Source organism: Chiloscyllium punctatum, chromosome 13, assembly GCF_047496795.1.
Source record: "Chiloscyllium punctatum isolate Juve2018m chromosome 13, sChiPun1.3, whole genome shotgun sequence".
Taxonomy (NCBI): Eukaryota; Metazoa; Chordata; class Chondrichthyes; order Orectolobiformes; family Hemiscylliidae; genus Chiloscyllium; species Chiloscyllium punctatum.
This window is the reverse complement of record NC_092751.1, coordinates 81,931,904-81,948,704: the sequence shown is the minus strand read 5'-3', so window position 1 is coordinate 81,948,704 and position 16,801 is coordinate 81,931,904. Positions and strand designations below refer to the sequence as shown.

Genomic DNA, 16,801 nt, shown 5'->3' with positions numbered 1-16,801 from the left:
TACCAATTTCCAATTTTCATCATCGGTGAGAAAGGCACACTTCAGCCCCATGTATTGAAAGAATTAGGCAGCCAGTTAAAGGCTGAGGACTAAGCCAGCTGCCCACCACCATATGATGTACTCAACAGGTCCAACTGTGTGGGGAGTTTGTCACTTTGGGGAGGAGGCTGTGTTGCTCAATCAAAGGCAGTGGTTGCCTGATGAAGGAACTGGACTTTTGAGGAGAGGTGCTCACGAGGATCCAACTTTTATCATTGTCATCCCCTCCCCCCTAATCTGAGAAACCCCACTCCCCCACAGATCACTGATCTTTATCCTCGATCTCTGATGCAGCTGTTCCATGCCCAAAGACTGCCATGACATTGCTGAGTACATGAGCTTATGGCCTCTGATTGGCCAGCAGCTCACTCTGGGTCAGATTTCTGTCCCAGGAGTCTTGATTCCGAGGCATATGATGGTGCTTTCCTGTCTGCCTGATTGGCATGTGTTTCGATGGGCCTTCTGCTGGAAGAGGCAGTGCAGGTCTCCCGTTGGACATCCTAGACTTCACAACACAATTCAGACCCGTATGCCCAACTTGTTCTCCTGAACATCATGACTGAAGTGTTGGAGGATAGCTGCAGAGCAGCCCCTGTGTCCAAGTGCTGTGTGGATTAGGGGGTGAATTGCTCACAACGCTAACCATGTCACTTGATATATATATTTTCAATCATTCTGTTCAGAGGTGTTATTACAAAACTGTGGAGCAGAGCCTCCTGGTTCAGAGGTTCGGGCACTACCTCAGCATCACAAGAACCCAACAACGGGTATAGTTATTTTAATTAACGTGTTCAAAGATGTTATAACACACCTCTGAGGCAGGCGGGACTGTTCAACTATCAGGAAAGGCTGAACAGGTTGTGGATTTTTATCTCCGGAATAACGAAGATTGAAGGGTGGTTCAATAGAAATTGTTAAGATTACAAAAGGGTTTGAATGGATAAATACAAATAAAATGTTTCCAATTATGAGCAAATGCAAAATTAAGCTTTGTAAGTTGTAAGTAGCTGTAATAAAAATAGTAGGGTATTCATTTGAATATAATGCAAGTGTGTCAGAGCAGGAAGCTATACAGAACTTTGTTGAGGCCACAGCTGGAGTACTGTCTGCAATTCTAGTCACTGCACTATAGGAAGGACATGATGCATTGGAGAGAGTGCAGAGGAGATTCACCAGAACATTGCTTGGCATGGAGTAATCCAGCTCGGAAGAGAGACTGGATAAGCTTGGGTTGTTTTTTTTAGAGCAGAGGAGACTGGGAGCTACCAGATCGGGGTGAATAAGATTGAGGGTCATGGACAGGATGACCCTCAGTTGAAGGATCAATAACAAGAGGGCAAAACGTTTACAGGGGATTTGCGATATTCCAACCTAAAGGACAGCGGGAACCTGGAGTGCACTGCCTGAGAGAGCAGTAAATGCAGGAAATCTGCATTTAAAAAGCATGTGTTTGAGTGCTTAAAATGTCATAGTTGTGGGCCTAGTGCTGGAAAGTAGTAGGATACCAACTACCATGATGCAAAATTGAGTTGAATATCACAGAGGGTGGTGGGAATCAGAAACTCACCATAAAGGCGCTAGATGCAGAAGCCTGCATAACATTTCAAAAGTAATTAGGTGTACACTTGTGATGCCAAGGCATACAAGACCATGGGCCAGATGCTGAAAAATGGGATGAGAATGGTTGGTGCTTGTTTCTGACTGGCACAGTAACAATGGGCTAAAAGGTCTTTTTCTGTGCCATAGATCTCTCTGACTCTATGAATACATGATATAGAGAAAGGAAATGAAGGATTATACTGATACGGTTAGATGTAAAGGAGTGAGAGGGTGTGCACCATAAATGCCAGCAGATGCCAATTGGGCCACTTGGGCTGTTTCTGCTCTCGGCATTCTATGTAATTTTACATAATTAATGGCAGGTTCACCCACTTGTAAGTGCTTGGGTGAGTTTTACAAAACTGAGCTCCTGAGGCATAAAACTATGAAGCAAGCACCAGGGCCTGCCTTCACTGGTCTGAGAAGTGGTCTTACCTTTTATATCTGAGGCCCTGCAGATGCCTATTTCATGATTAAAGTGAGTTGTCAAGGTCTTCATTGGTGGCGAAAAAGCACCTTGGCCAGATTTTCCCATTTTATTTGGACTAAATGTGGAAAAGTTTCCAAGAGGGAACCCTGCAGCCTACAGAGGTAATGGAAGCCTGCTGCATCTTCCAATAGGCAGACTGCTGGAAAGATTTCTTTCAGAATTACAGCCCCAGAGCTGGAAGTCCCACCAGCCCGGTACTGCTGGACTGTCAGAAATTAGAAGCTCTAGAACTCAGTGGTAGAATAGTGGTGACTGTTACCTGGGATACCACCGACTAAAACTCCAGATGGAGGATCATCACCAAGAAACCTTGGTGCTGCTTTCCAGTGTTGGGATGACAGAGAGAGGTGTACAAGGTAGTAAAGGAGGAGCTTGGAGCTGACTCTCAGCAGCCAACTTTACCCAAGTTCCAGACCCTTGCAGATTGAGGAACCCAAACTGACAACTTGGCTGCACTGGGTTAGCAGTCAGACAGGCTGACTCCTTCTCATCCTGCCTGAATTCAAATTAATTGCAGCCCAGCTGGGATGAGGCTCTCAAGTCATTATTAATTGAAGGCTTCAGGGTCTCAATTGGTAGTGAGGTGGCAACGTTAAGCTTGGGCATTCCCTTCACCCTCCACCTCCAGGTTAAATTTCTGATGGGCTGGGTCCCTCCCTGATCCTCACCCCACCCCCAGCCCCTCCCTGGTTAGCTTCCCCTCCTGCCACGTTCACCTCTGACATTCAAGAATGGAGGATTCTGGCCACTGATCCAATTTGTCAGCAGACGGCATTAACAGTGAAAGACTGACTCACCTTTCTGTCTTCTGCAGAAAGCAAAGTGAAGGTTATGAAGGTTTGTTTGTGGAATGAGCTGCTAGAGGAAGTGATTCATGCAGGTAGTTGCAAGATATAAAATACATTTGGACAGGTGCATGAAAAGGTTTAGGGGGACACATAGGCAGGAAACTGGGACCAGTTTAGTTTGGAAATTTGGTCGGGCATGGAAGAGTTGGACCGAAGGATCTGATTCCGTAGAATTGTTCCGTATGTGATTCTATGATTGTATAAATGTTGACATAGCAGGCAATTCTTCTGAAGAACACAGGGCCAAAATTCCTGCCTTTTATCTGGGGTGGGGGGTGTCATTAACCACAGGTGTGAGAAAGGAGCTAGAAATTGAGTTCGGAGCTGGAACCATTGGAGAATTCCTGTTCCACTGATTGCAAAGGGTCTTCAAGAGGTTGGATTGTTCTACTCATCCCATTATATCCTGGTGGGAGCTCGGAGGAGACCTTGTAGATGGGCACTCATAGATAAGACTCTGGTATACTCAGCTGTGCCTCCAACTGCTGAGAACAGGCACAGATGCCAAACTGGCCCAAAGGTGCAGCACGGTTGCTTAGTGGCTATCACTGAGGTCACAGTGCCAAGGACCTGGGTTCAAGTCCAGCCTTGGGTGACAGGTTATATGGAATTTGCATGTTCTGCCTGTGTCTGTGTGGGTTTCCTCCGAATACTCCAGTTTCCTCTCATAGTCCAAAAATGTGCAGGTTAGGTGGATTGTCCATGCTAAATTGTCTATAATATGAGATATGGACCAAAAAGGGCAGGTGGGACTTGTTTATTTTGGGAACGTGGTCGGTATGGTTAAATGGACCAACGGGTCCATGCTGAATGACCCTAAGAATGTGCAAGCTAGGTGGAATAATTATGGCAAATTCAAATTCTAATTCCTAAGATGTGGGATGATGGGGATAGGTAGGTTTAGGTATGACACTCTTTGGAACGTTTGTGCAGACTCGATGGGCTGAATGGCCTCTCTCTGCACTGTAGGGATTTCATGATTCTGAGTTTTTTTTAATTTTGCTCTCCAGTCTGGTGCAGTACAACTGGGGCTGAGGATGTTCAAGGAGCAGTTGTGTAATGACCTGTGTAACCAGGCATTGAGGGATTTATCAGTTTGTCATACCTATGACCCAGCTAGGCCATAGCTGCCCCTCTTTGAACAGCAAGTCACAAATTCATCACTCCACAACCAGTCCTCAAATCTAAAGGGTCCGCCCTCAGAGTTAAATCACGTGAAGATGGAATGAGGCTTGACTCAATAGCTTGCAGATAAGGATCTGATTTAAAACTGAAAGAATTGTGGACACTGGAAATCAGAACAAAAACAGAAATTGCTGGAGAAACTCAGCAGGTCTGGCATGATCTGTGGAGACTGAAACAGAATTAACCTTTTGGGTTTAGTGATCCTTCTGCAGGATCTGATTTAACCTGGGATCACCTCAAGAGTTGTCGGGTCCTGTTTAATTTAATCTTTTTTCAGGATTCATAAGACTTCAATCCAAAACGTTTCCCTGCTGTGTTCATCCATTGGGAAATGCACAGAGATTGAACAAGAGCCTTTTAGCAAAAGTGATAACTTGCAAATGCAGTATTGCTTGCAGTTCGGAACAGAATATCAGGCCGCATATCTAACGCGTGTCTCATTTTGGGCTGATGTCAAAGCTGAACTTTACCCCATTGCTTCTCATTCAGGCAGTGGGGTTAAAACGGCAGTCACATCTCAATGATATCATCAGCACTGTCATATCGTTGGAAGAAAGGTCTTTAGCACCTGCTCCGTCAGAAGATGGAGGATCTGAGTTATAATGAGAGGCTGGATGGGCTGGGACTCATTTTCCCTTGAACATAGGAGGCTGAGGGGTGGCCTTGTAGAGGGTTTATAAAATCATGAGAGGCAGAGATCAGGTGAACAGCCAAGGTCTTTTCCCCAGGGTATAGGAGTCTGAAACTAGAAGGTGTAGGTTTAATGTGAGAGGTTAAAGATTTAAAAGGGATGTGAGGGGCAATATTTTACAGAGGGAAGTATATGGAATGAACTGCCAGAGGAAGTGTTGGGGTGGATATAATTACAATATTTAAAAAACATTTGGACAGGTATTTGAACAGAAAGCTTGAGAGGGATGTGGGCCAAACACAAGCAAGTGGGACTAGCTCAGTTTAGGATACTTGGTCGACAAGGGTGAGTTGGAATGAAGGGTCTGTATGACTCTAAATGTAGAACAGTCTTCAGGGCAAGGAAGCACCCCGTGAAACCATCCTGCTGCATCCAATATTAATCTCTAACTTCACTTAAGAACTACGTAGTCATGTCTATATAGATTATGACAGAGGGAAAAACCAGTTTAAAAAAAATCCACAGTAACACTGGGAAATGACGGTGTTGGGCTACTGGTCCTCCATCCTGGAAATTCCAATTCAAGTTGGGCCATTACATGTGTCTTTCAAACGCATTTCGGCCTTGTTTTTCCTCCTGGGTTGTGAATTCAGCCCGTTTCTCGAGGGCAGAAGTCTCTCGAGGGCAATGTTAATATTCTTCAGCCTGTTGTGGAGCAGCAGCATTTTATTTAAAATGTTAAGAAAACCCCCTTTACAATTCAGACAAAAAAAAACATAAAATGCAGTGTGTGTCCTCTTCCTCTTAGATACCCAGGATGCCTCCGGGCCAAATGGTGATTCTCAGGGAACTGCGGAGAGTGTACGGAAGCAGCTGCGGAGTGAAGCGTTTGCCCAGCAGCAGTTGGAGGCTCTGGAACGCGTCTTTGAGCGGCAACACTATTCAGATGTCTTCAACGCCGGCGAACATATCAAATCAGAACAGGTAAGAACAGCTCTACTGTGTGAATATTTTGTGCGAGAGGAGCTCATCCTTCAGGTGTGCGTCCACACACACACAAATACTTAAAAGCTGCAGTGGTTCAGCCTGTCACAGTCACGTCTCTAAATCTGGTGGTTCAGCAGCAAATCTTTAACTCGAGCACTGGATTGAGGGAAGCTTGTATTTTTGGAGGTTTTTTAAAGTGAATATAAATGATCCTGTAAAAATTGTATTAAAGAAGAGCAGGAGAGTTCTCTTCATTGCCCTTGAATGATAATCACTCACAATGATAGAAAATAAAGTGGATTTTCTTTTCATTTTTACATTGTTACTTGCGTGATCTTGCTGTGCACAAGTTGGGGACGCGATGGCCTAGTGATAATATCTCTGGACTATTAATCCAGAGACCTAGATAATGTTCTGGGGACCTTGGGCCAAATCCCACCATGGCAGATGTTAGCCAGCTTATCTTCTATGCATGGAAGTATACCAGCCCCTACATCATGAGCTTTTACCTTCTGGAAATCCCATATTCCCTCTGAGTAGAGCAATCTCTCACTTTTACAGTTCTCATCTTGGTTTACATTTCGAGTCATGGCTCTACTACACCCTATCTTTGTGATCTCTGCAGTCCCAAAACCTTCTGAGATATCTGCATTCATCATTTTCAGCCTTGGACATTCCCAAATTTCAATCAAGTCACCATTGGTGGATGTACCTTCATTTGTCTAGGCCTTAAACTCTGCAATTACATCCCTCCACTTTTACACAGTTTGACATCTCTTGCCTAAGTTAAGACTCTTCATAAATTATACCTGGTCATCTTTTATCCAACTATCTCCTTATGTGGCTCATGTTGAAATTTTCTTTTAGGTGCTCCGAACAAGTGACTGAAATGTCCAATTATCTTAAAGGTGCTATATCAATACATATTTTTGGTAAAACCCTTTCCTGTGTATATATTTTCAGGATCGATTGGGTCTAAGTGAAGAATACTGAAGCCTGCAATAACCACAATATTATAGACCATCATTCAAGTGTGGCAGTGTAACTGAATTCAATGCACTTGGAGACTTTAAACTTGCACCAAAAAGTGACCATGAAAACAATTGTTGTAACAATGCAACTGAGTAACTGAGTAACCTTAAGGGTTTTAGTATCCATGGGTTTTACCCATGATGTGGAGATACTGGTGTTGGACTGGGTTGGACAAGGTCAAAAATCACATGACACCAGGCTATGGTCCAATAGGTTTATTTGAAAACACAAGCTGTCGGAACCTCACTCCTTCAGGTATTAGTGAGAGAGGAGACCTTCAACACAGAATTTATAAGTAAAAGATCGAAGGGCCGTACAACTGACGCAAATGTATTGAACAAACCTCAGATGGCTGTTAAATCTTTGATCAGTTAGAATGGAGGTGCAGGTTTTGATTGATTAATCTGAAAATCCTAGAATTCTTTCAAGAATATCGCCGCACCAATTTTGCCATATCCTAAGAATGAATTCTGAATCAGCAACTGTTACCTACCTGTATTCCTGCACATCATCCATCTGAACTCCTCAATGTATCACAGCTACCCACATGGGTTTGCCCTGACCCGTAAAAGCTTAGCTGGGGCAGAGCTGAATGCAAGCTATTAACTGCTTGGTGTCTTTTCTACAACCCATTTGAACCCCTTAATTCCATAGTGTTGTGTTCATTGTCTGCCAATATATATCTAGTTCGTAACTCCAAAGCAAGCATATTAATCAGAAATCTACCCAGTGTTTAACTTTGCCTGGATAGTGCACTGTTGATGTAAACTTCCTTAGAAGCCTGTCTCTTTAAGCAGCTCAACAACTGCTTTAAATAGCATACCATGATAGCAAACCAGTCACCTGTCACAATGTAACACATTCAATCCCAGTATTGTTCTGGTAAATCTGTGCATGACCCTTAACAAGGGACCAGAATTAATTAATAGTTACATTGCTAATGAGTTCTCATATTAAACATATAATACACGATTACAAACCGAAAGAATATTTATTAAGTTTACAGTAAGACAACTTCCAGGTCAGAGATTTTACTGAATTTATAGGGAGAGAATTCTAAAATTTGGGAGTTTTATTCTGAGGGTTGATGCTAAGTGATTCCAAGGATAGAGTTTCTTGTACAAACATTTACTTTGAGATAATCTATATGACATACTTGGTAGTGAGAGAGATTGCAGAGAGACAATTTACAGGAAAAGTTCAAAATGAATGTGTATACTGTGAGAGAGGTCATGAAACAAGTCCTGTCGTGAATGTGTCATGAGAGGTTATCGTGAAAACTTTTGATGAGAAAGTTATGTTAAAAGTTTGTATTGCAAAAGTCTCAAGTGCAAGATGTAGTGAGAAGCTTATGAGGAAAGAATCTCTCGTCAACCTTTCTAACAGCAACTAACTTCAAAAGTACTTAATTGGTTGTAAAGAACTTTTGAAAATCCTGAAGTTGTGAATAGCACAGGATAAAGCAACTTTCTTTTCTCATTTTCTTTCTCCTTCCTACTTACTTTCTTTACTTTTTCCTTATTTTTATTTTCTTCTTAATTTCTTTTTCTCCTACTCTTTCTTTCTTGCTTCCTTCTCGCATTTCATTGTTTCCTTCATTCTATCTTTTTACTTAAATGGGTATAAGAGGAAGATTTTCACCATTGACAGTCTCAGTTATTATGCATACCTGAATTTAGAAACCTGCTTTTAAGCAGTGACACAAAACAGGAAGTATTGGCTTGGTGGCCATTTCACTGGAGCAATTGATATTCAGTCCCATTGTTGCCAATTAAATTAAATGTCAGACACTACATAGAGTTGACATTGAGAGAGTTAATATTAAGCTTACACTCTAACATAGTTTACAGTGCATGTGCTGGTGATAGAATTTACAGGGAGAGAGTTCTAATGAGTGAGTTTATTACAAGAAAATTTACTTTGAAAATTTACTGTCAGTAAATCTTTAGTAAAGGCTGGACAGTATGAGGTTTTATAGCAACAAAGATTGCAGTGAGGTAATTTATAATGAGCAATTTTGCAAATCTTCTTCCTTCATTAAAAACTCTCTGAACCATGTCAATCACCAACTCCTTGTCTTCTCATTTCCTCTGGCCTCCTTACTCAGTAAATAACCTGCATGTTTTTGCTGGTCAGTTTTAGCTGTGCTGGAAGGGTTTCTTCCAGCTTCTGAACACTTGCGTATATCTAGGAAGGACTGTTGCCTAGATGAGTGCAGGAGTGAAATCGTTCACTAACCAGGCCATTTCTGAACTCTTGTTTCTGTATCTCCCATTCACATTTCTCTACACCTTTCCAAAGTCACTTCCTTCTGTATGTGTCCTTGGACAAATACAGCTCTTCCTGCAAGTTGGTTTTCAGTCCCAACTCTCCACTGACCAGAATACCTCTACAACTGCCCGTTTGCTTAGCTACACAGCTGCCTGTGTCATTGATGCCCTTTACTGTCTTCCCTTGATATCCTTGAGTGTGGCTACCTGTTCCACTTCTCTTCAAAGCAGCAAAAGTTTACGTCTACCCAATGTACAGCTGACTTTCCGATCTTGCTAGTCCACACACCATAGAATCCCTACAGTTTGGCAGAAGGTCATTCAGCCCATTGAGTCCACACCCATGATTTAAAGAGCACCCCACCCACTCCTATTCCTATGACCCTGCATTTCCCACGGCTAATCCATCTAGCCTGTGCATCTTTGGACTGTTGGAGGAAACTGGAGCATCCAAAGGAAATCTATGCAGATATGGAGAGAATGTGCAAACTCCACAAAGACCCTAGAGTGAAATCATACCCAAGTTCCTGGAACTGTGAGCCGCTGTGCCTCTCCCAATATCCAACAAATCTCACTTTCTTCTTGCCAAAACACAACTAATTCAGAGTCATTCGGCACTCAATAAATGTCACATTTTCTCTCTCACCTACTGAAACCCCTTTTCCCCACCCCTTCTACTTTCATACCTGATAAGAGATGGGTATCGTGTAAGCATATATTTTGAAAGAGTTTTGTTTATTTTGAGCATAGAGTGTAAAAGCTTTTAATGATTGAGTTTATTTTCACCAAGTTTACGGTGAGAGTTTATAGGGAAAGAATTTATAGGAAATAAGTTTATAGTGATTGAATTTGTATTTAGTTTATGATGTTTGAGGCTTTAATGAGCTTATGGTGATTAATCACTTTTATAATAAAAATTTATATGTAGAAAGCTTGTATTGAGAGAGATGACAGTGAGAGAGTTGTTCTAAATGAATTTACACTGAGAAAAGTCACAGTAGAATAGTCTATAATGAGGGAATTTGTACTTAGAGTTTATAGTGACGGTTTTAAACTGAGATAGTTTATCGTGAGAGAGTTTACATCATCAACAGTTTTGGTGCTCTGGGTGCCATTTTAGAAATAAACATCTGGACCACTTGTATTCACTTCTCATCTCACCATTGCCAAACTTAACTTGGTGAGGACATTTGGATCCATGCAGAATGGGTTAATTGTCACAGCAAACAGTGCCTAACACTGATTCAATTCTAGAGGACTTCACTTCTCTAGGACACATTCCTTCCTACATAGACACAAGTGTTCAGACAGGAAGAAACCCTTCCAGCACAACAAAAACCAACTGGCAAAAGCATGCAGGTTATTTACTGATCAGTTGTTTGTTTTTGGTCTCTCATGGGGAATGGACATTGCTAAATGGGCCAACATTCATTGCCTGTGTCTCATCGCCCTTGTGAAGGTGATGGTATGCTGTCTTCTTGAATCATTGCCATCCACCTGGTCCAGTTACATCCACAGTGCTGCTAAGAAGACAGCTCTAGGGTTTTGACCCAGTGACAGGGAAGGAACAATGATATACTTCCAGGTTAGGAGGGTGTGGGGCTTGGAAGTGGTGGTGTTCATGTATCTGCTGATCTTGTTCTTCTTAGATGCTGAGGTTGCAAATTTAGAAGCTGTTGTTGAAAGAACCATGGCAAATTGCTATGGCATGTATTTTAGACCATGCACACTGCTGTAACTATGCATTGGTTATAGAGGGAGTGAATATTGAAGCTGGGGTGCTGATGAGGTGCGGATCAAATGAGAGCTGCTTTTTACAGACTGCTTTTGAGTGTTGTTGGAGCTGCACTCATCTAAACAAATGGTGACTACTATTCATCACAATCCTGACTTCTACCTTGTAGATAGTGGACAGGCTTTATTATTCAGAAATGGCAAAAAAAATTGAATATCAAGGGGAGAGTTCTTATTTATTTATTCTTGGTTCAGTTCCACCTTTGGGTGACTGTCTGTGCTGAGTTTGCACATTCTCCTCATGTCTGCATGGGTTTCCTCTGCGTGCTCTTGTTTCCTCCCAGATTCTAAGCAGGTCAGGTGCATTAGCCGTGCTAAATTGCCCATATTGACCAGGGATGTGCTGGTTAGTTGGATTAACCATGGGAAATGCAGGATTCCAAGGATAGGATATTGGGGTGGGTCTGGAGGGTTGGTGTGAACTCAATGGGCAAATAGCCTGCTTCCACATTGCAGGGGTTCAATGGTTCTGTGATTCTATGACACTTCTTGAGCATGGCCAGCTTCAGTTGCCCATCCAAGATTACTCTTAAAAGAAGTGGCATGTGATGCCATTTCAGAGAGCAGCGAAGATTGAACCATGTTTTTGTGGATCTGGATTCTCATGTACACCAGACCAGGTAATGATGGCACATATTCTTGCTGAAGGCTGTTAGTGAACCAGATGGGTTTTTACTCCTCTCCTGCCAACCTTCCCTTGTGTATTCGTCAACAACCAAGATATTTCAGTTTGTCATTTATTGTGACATCAGAGAGATATAAGAGCAGCAGAGGAGCGTTAATTGTGTTCTCTCTGAATGCACTGAAGCAGACAGAATGCACACATGCCCTTGATGTGGGTTTCCTGAGTGTACAAGGTGCCATCGAGTAAACCCTTGTGGCGTTTTGAAAGCCTAATCTTAATGGTGAGATGAGCGCTCACTGGACATGAAGGAGCAGTTGGAAAACCACGACCGTCAATGCAGCTTGCTAGGGAATGCCTGCTATCTCAGCAGATGTCAGGTGTTGTGAAACTTGAAAGCGTTCATCAAAGATTTACAAGGATGTTGCAAGGATTGGAGAGTTTGAGCTGTGGGGCGAGATTGAATAGGCTGGGAAGTGACATTATAGATGTTTCTAAAATCATGAGGGGTATGGATAGGGTGAATAGGCAAGGTTTTTTTTCCCGGATGAGTCCAAAACTAGAGGACATAGATTTGAGGTGAGGGGGGGAAAGATTTAAAAAGGACCTAAGGGGAAACTTTTTCACACAAAGATGGTGTGTTTATGGAATGAGCTGCCAGAGGGAGTGGTGGAGGCTAGTGCAATTGCAACATTTAAAAGGCTTCTGGATGGGTATATGAATAGGTAGGGTTAGAGGGATATGAGGCAAATGCTGGCAAATGGGACTAGGTCAGATTGGGATGTTTGATTGGTGCAGATGAGTTGGACCAAAAGGTCTGTTTCCATGCTATAGGACTCTTCCATTTTCTCTCTTCATCTTTCCTTTGCTATTGACCTATCTCCTCTCCAGTCTACAGAGTTTCATGGCCAATTTGATTCCCATTCGACCGACAGTAAGGTAATCCCCTAAAGCAGTACTACCACCCAACCCAACAGATGAGTTGGACTGAAGAGTCTATTTCTGTGCTGTACAGATCTATGACTCTATAATATGTCTCATTCGTTCTGCATCCATTCCCTTGTTGTCCCATCAACTGTTCATACAGTACATTGATGGCTCAGTTAGCACTGCTGCCTCACAGTGCAAGGAAGCCAGGCTCAATTCCAGCTTCAGGCAACTGTCTGTGTGGAATTTGCATATTCTCTCTGTGGCTGCATGGGTTTCCTCTGGGTGCTCTGGTTTCCTCCCATAGTCCAAAGATGTGAAGGCTAGATGGATTGGCCATGTCAGATTGCCTCTAGTGTCCAGGGATGTGCAGGCTTAGGTGGACTAGCCATGAGAAATGCAGGGCCACAGGAATGGGGTGAGTCTGAGTGAAATACTCTTCAGAGAGATTACATGAATTCAATGGGCTGAATGACCTTTTTCTGCACTGTAGGGATTCTATGAAAAACCACCAAGTGGCTGCAGGGACACAAGGATAATTCACTCCATACCTGGCCCTTGACTCATCTCCACAACTCAACTACAGGTGATAGGAGGATCATGCTATCATGAAGAGACATCTTTGAGGCAGTGATTGGTGTTCTATAGAAATGGCTCTGCTGCTTTGTCTACTCTGGAGTAGCCTGTCTGTACTCACCAGTGTTCACCTGTCTGAGTTCATTATGATCAGTTGAATCCGCCATCACCTGACAATCAAGAACGGGCATCCATTATGATCAGAGCTAACTTCATACAAACGTTGGTCACTTGCTGAGACATGCAACTAGTCAGTAACATGTTTGCAGGCTTATTTGCCACAATCATAATTCACATGTAGTCCTAGTTTTATGTATTGCCTTTATTACTGTGAACAGACCCAGGATAAATGCGCCTAGAGTCCTCCACCCATTTTTGTGACCCATGCATGTTGATAGTAAGAAAGTAGATGTTGAGAGGTTTTATGGTGAGAGTTCATTATGAGAATAGTGTACCTGACTTTCCTGAGAGATGTCAAGGGATGAAACATTGTGGAAAGTTAAAGGTTTAACAGAATATTTCCCAGCAGTTCATTGACACATATTGTCTCTCCTCTTACCCTTTGCTAAAGTCTTTGATTTTTTTAGTTGTGGCAAGACCCCTTTGTGTCTTGAATTGTGAAGTATTTGACTCTGTAGCCAGGTTTCTCTGACAATGGTAACTGTGCATTCTGAAACAGATGGCTGATCCTGCCATTTTCCAATGCTGAATCCCTGGAGAACCAAGAAACCCTGACTCAATTTCTCCTTCTCACTACAGGGGCACCTGGATTCATCTCACAGTTCTGATCATAATCAGGATCAGCAAAGTGGGAACCAGAACTTACCTGTGACTAAATAGGCAGAGTCTTTGTCCCTGTGTTAGGGCTTGTATAATAAAATCAGAAAATTTATGAGAATAGCATTTCTGTTAAAAAGCTTTCATCACAGTTTGGAAAAGCAGATCTCTGATGTTGACCTTTGACCTGACAAAGTAATAGCTAAGTACAGTACACACACATATAGATCAGATATTGTGTCTTGAATGAATACACAGTATTCAAAGGAGGGAATTGTAACTCAGAGAATCTGTCTGGCCGAGTAGATTTTGCAGGAGGTGCTTTGACAATACACACTGCCCCTTTGAAGTGAAGCCCCGTGTGGACAATGTTTGTCTTAATGCAAAAGAAATTACATTGGAATGTCACTATGAATCTCCAGCATCATAAATGAGGGCTGTGGCCGTATACAACTTTTTATAGCTGCTGCCTTATTACAATGGATAACCTTTATTTACTTTCATTAGACTATTAAACAACAAGAGTCTATTAATTTTTCGTCTGAAACTCCATCCGAGCCCATAAAGCAAACCAGTTGCTTAATTGAGTTCATTTTAATTTCCCTCCAATCGCACTGAATTACTCCAGTGATAAATCAGAGGGACAGGCCTTACCCCCAGTAGAAAGCCTAATTTGCAGCTAATTAGAAAACTGATTCCCAGTGAAAGATCAATACCACAACGAATTGGAAATGACTTGCAATCTCCGCCATGGAGACTGAAAGAGCGAGTGAGAGAGAGAACGAGAGCACGTGGAGAAAAAAGAAAACCATGTGTCTGGAATGCGGAGGCAAAAGCGAATCAGTCTCAATCTAATGTAATATTCATGAGGACAATTGGCTTGTTGGTCTTTGTAAAAGTAGCTTTGAGATGTAACTGTTCGTCTGGATGGACGCTTGATGTAGTCTGACGTGCTTTTAAATTCAACGAGTCATCGCCCCACACTCCGGTACGCAATGTTATCCCTCCTCAGAGCCAGCCTTGCTTTGGGGAATTACTGTTATGCAGTTGAATGCCATTAAGAAGAGAGCATCCCAGCATCTGGGTGACAGTTGAAGGAGAGAATCAGGGGTTAGATGTTGTTGATTGAGACAAGGCAAGGTCAGCGAGAGGCCTATCAAGACATGGTCACTTGGGGTAGCACACCACTTGAGGATCATTACAAAATGTGCAATGACACTGCAGATATTTTTATGTATCTTCCCTCCAACACTACCTTATTTCTGCTCTTCAGTCTCCTATGGTTCTCTCCCTGTTTTTGATGTTCTCTGATTACCCTTTGGTTTTTCACTTTTTCTCCCGATCCTTCCTCTTCCTTTGTCCCATATATCACTTGATTCTCAGTGTCGGTGTTTGAATTTTTCTTTTGAATCACTCATGAATTCTGTACTCATATCCAGGATTATTATGACAGGGTTGGGTGGTAATACTGCTTTAGGGGATCACCTCACTGTCAGTCTATTGGGGACCAAATTGGCCATGAAACATTGGAGACTGGAGAGGATATAGGTCAATAGCAAAGGAAAGATGGAGAGAAAAGAATGGAGGAGGCTACCTTCGCACAGAGTCATAGCGCCACACAGTCCTCTCGCATGGAAACAGACCCTTTGTTCCAACTCACCTGCACCAACCAGAGATCCCAATCTGACCTAGTCCCATTTGCCAACTTTGACCTGTATCCTGCTGAGCCCTTCCTATTCAGATACCCATCCAGGTGCCTGTTAAATGTTGTAGTTTTACCAGCCTCCACCACTTCCTCTGGCAGCTTGTTCCATACATGCACCACACTCTGTGTGAGAAAGTTGCCTCTTAGGTCCTTTGTAAATCTTTCCCCTCTCACCTTAAACCTCTGTCCTCTTGTTTTAGACTCCCTCACCCAAGGAAAAAGATCTTGGCTATCCAAGCCCCTCATGATTTTATAAACCTCTGTAAGGTCACCCCATCAGTCTCTGACGCTCCAGAGAAAACAGTCCCAGCCTATTCAGCCTCTCCCTATAGCTGAAACCCTCTAGTCTAGATTCTTGTAAATCTTTTCTGTACTCTCTCAAGTTTAACAGCATCTTTCATATAGAAGGTTGACCAAAATTGTAAACAGTATTCCAAAGGTGGTCTCACCAATGCCCTATACTTAGTGTCCAGACCAATGAAGGTAAGCGTGTGAAACTCCTTCTTTACCACTCTATCTACTTGCAACTCCACTTTCAAGAAACTGTGCACTTGCGTTCCCTAGGTCTCTTTGTTTGGCAGCATTCACGAGGGCCCTACCATTAATGGTAGAAGCTCTGCCCTGGTTTGTCTTACCAGATGCAACACCTCACATTTATCTAAATTAAACTCCATCTGCCGCACCTCAGCCCATTGGCTCACCTGATCAAGGTCCCATTGTACTCTGAGATAATCTTCACTGTCCATTACAGAACCTATTTTGGTATCATCTACAAACTTACTAACCACATGTTCTATATTCACATCCAAACCATTTATATAAATGATGACAAACAGTGGACCCAGCAATGTTGACCTTGTAATTCCAGTGAGCCAAGCCATGAATAGATCCTCTCCACTTCAAGGGGCCATGTCAACCTGAACTCCTGAGTTTCTGGGTGACAGTTGAAGGTGCATAACAGAACTCACTCCAGCAGAGGCCTCGCTGTTTGAGACTTTGTGAAATCATTTCTGGAATATGGTAATCAGTTTAGAAGGGGACAGATTAACTTTTCAAGTCAGAGTCATCTTACGTTGGAGGTAAAGGACTGAAAATTAAATCCATTTCAATTTCTGGAGGACTCCACTACCTCTTTTGGACTGAGGAATTGTCTCTGCTTTTGATAGTCATCAGTGAAGATTCTTTAAATGTGGAGCTGGAGAAACACAGCAGGTCTGACAGCATTGGAGGAGCAGGAAAGTCAATGTTATGGGTCAGAACCCTTTGTCAGGAGACCATACTGTCTCCAAGCCATCGAAGATTCTTTGTTGGCTTGAGGC

The 16,801-nt window shown here is 42.6% G+C and overlaps 1 protein-coding gene across 11 annotated transcripts in view; it reads left to right on the top strand.

Annotated features, from left to right (window-relative positions):
* The window catches only part of LOC140484573 (paired box protein Pax-2-like), a 239,859-nt gene that overhangs the window by 174,332 nt on the left and 48,726 nt on the right, over window positions 1-16,801 (top strand). For 6 of the 11 annotated variants that reach the window (XM_072583008.1, XM_072583012.1, XM_072583014.1 and 3 more), the window contains one exon: window positions 5,601-5,776. In XM_072583008.1, coding sequence (XP_072439109.1) covers window positions 5,601-5,776 — 176 coding nt within the window. Of the gene's footprint in view, window positions 1-5,579; window positions 5,777-16,801 lie in introns of all 11 variants that reach the window. The other 5 variants (XM_072583011.1, XM_072583007.1, XM_072583009.1 and 2 more) reach the window with 1 other exon arrangement.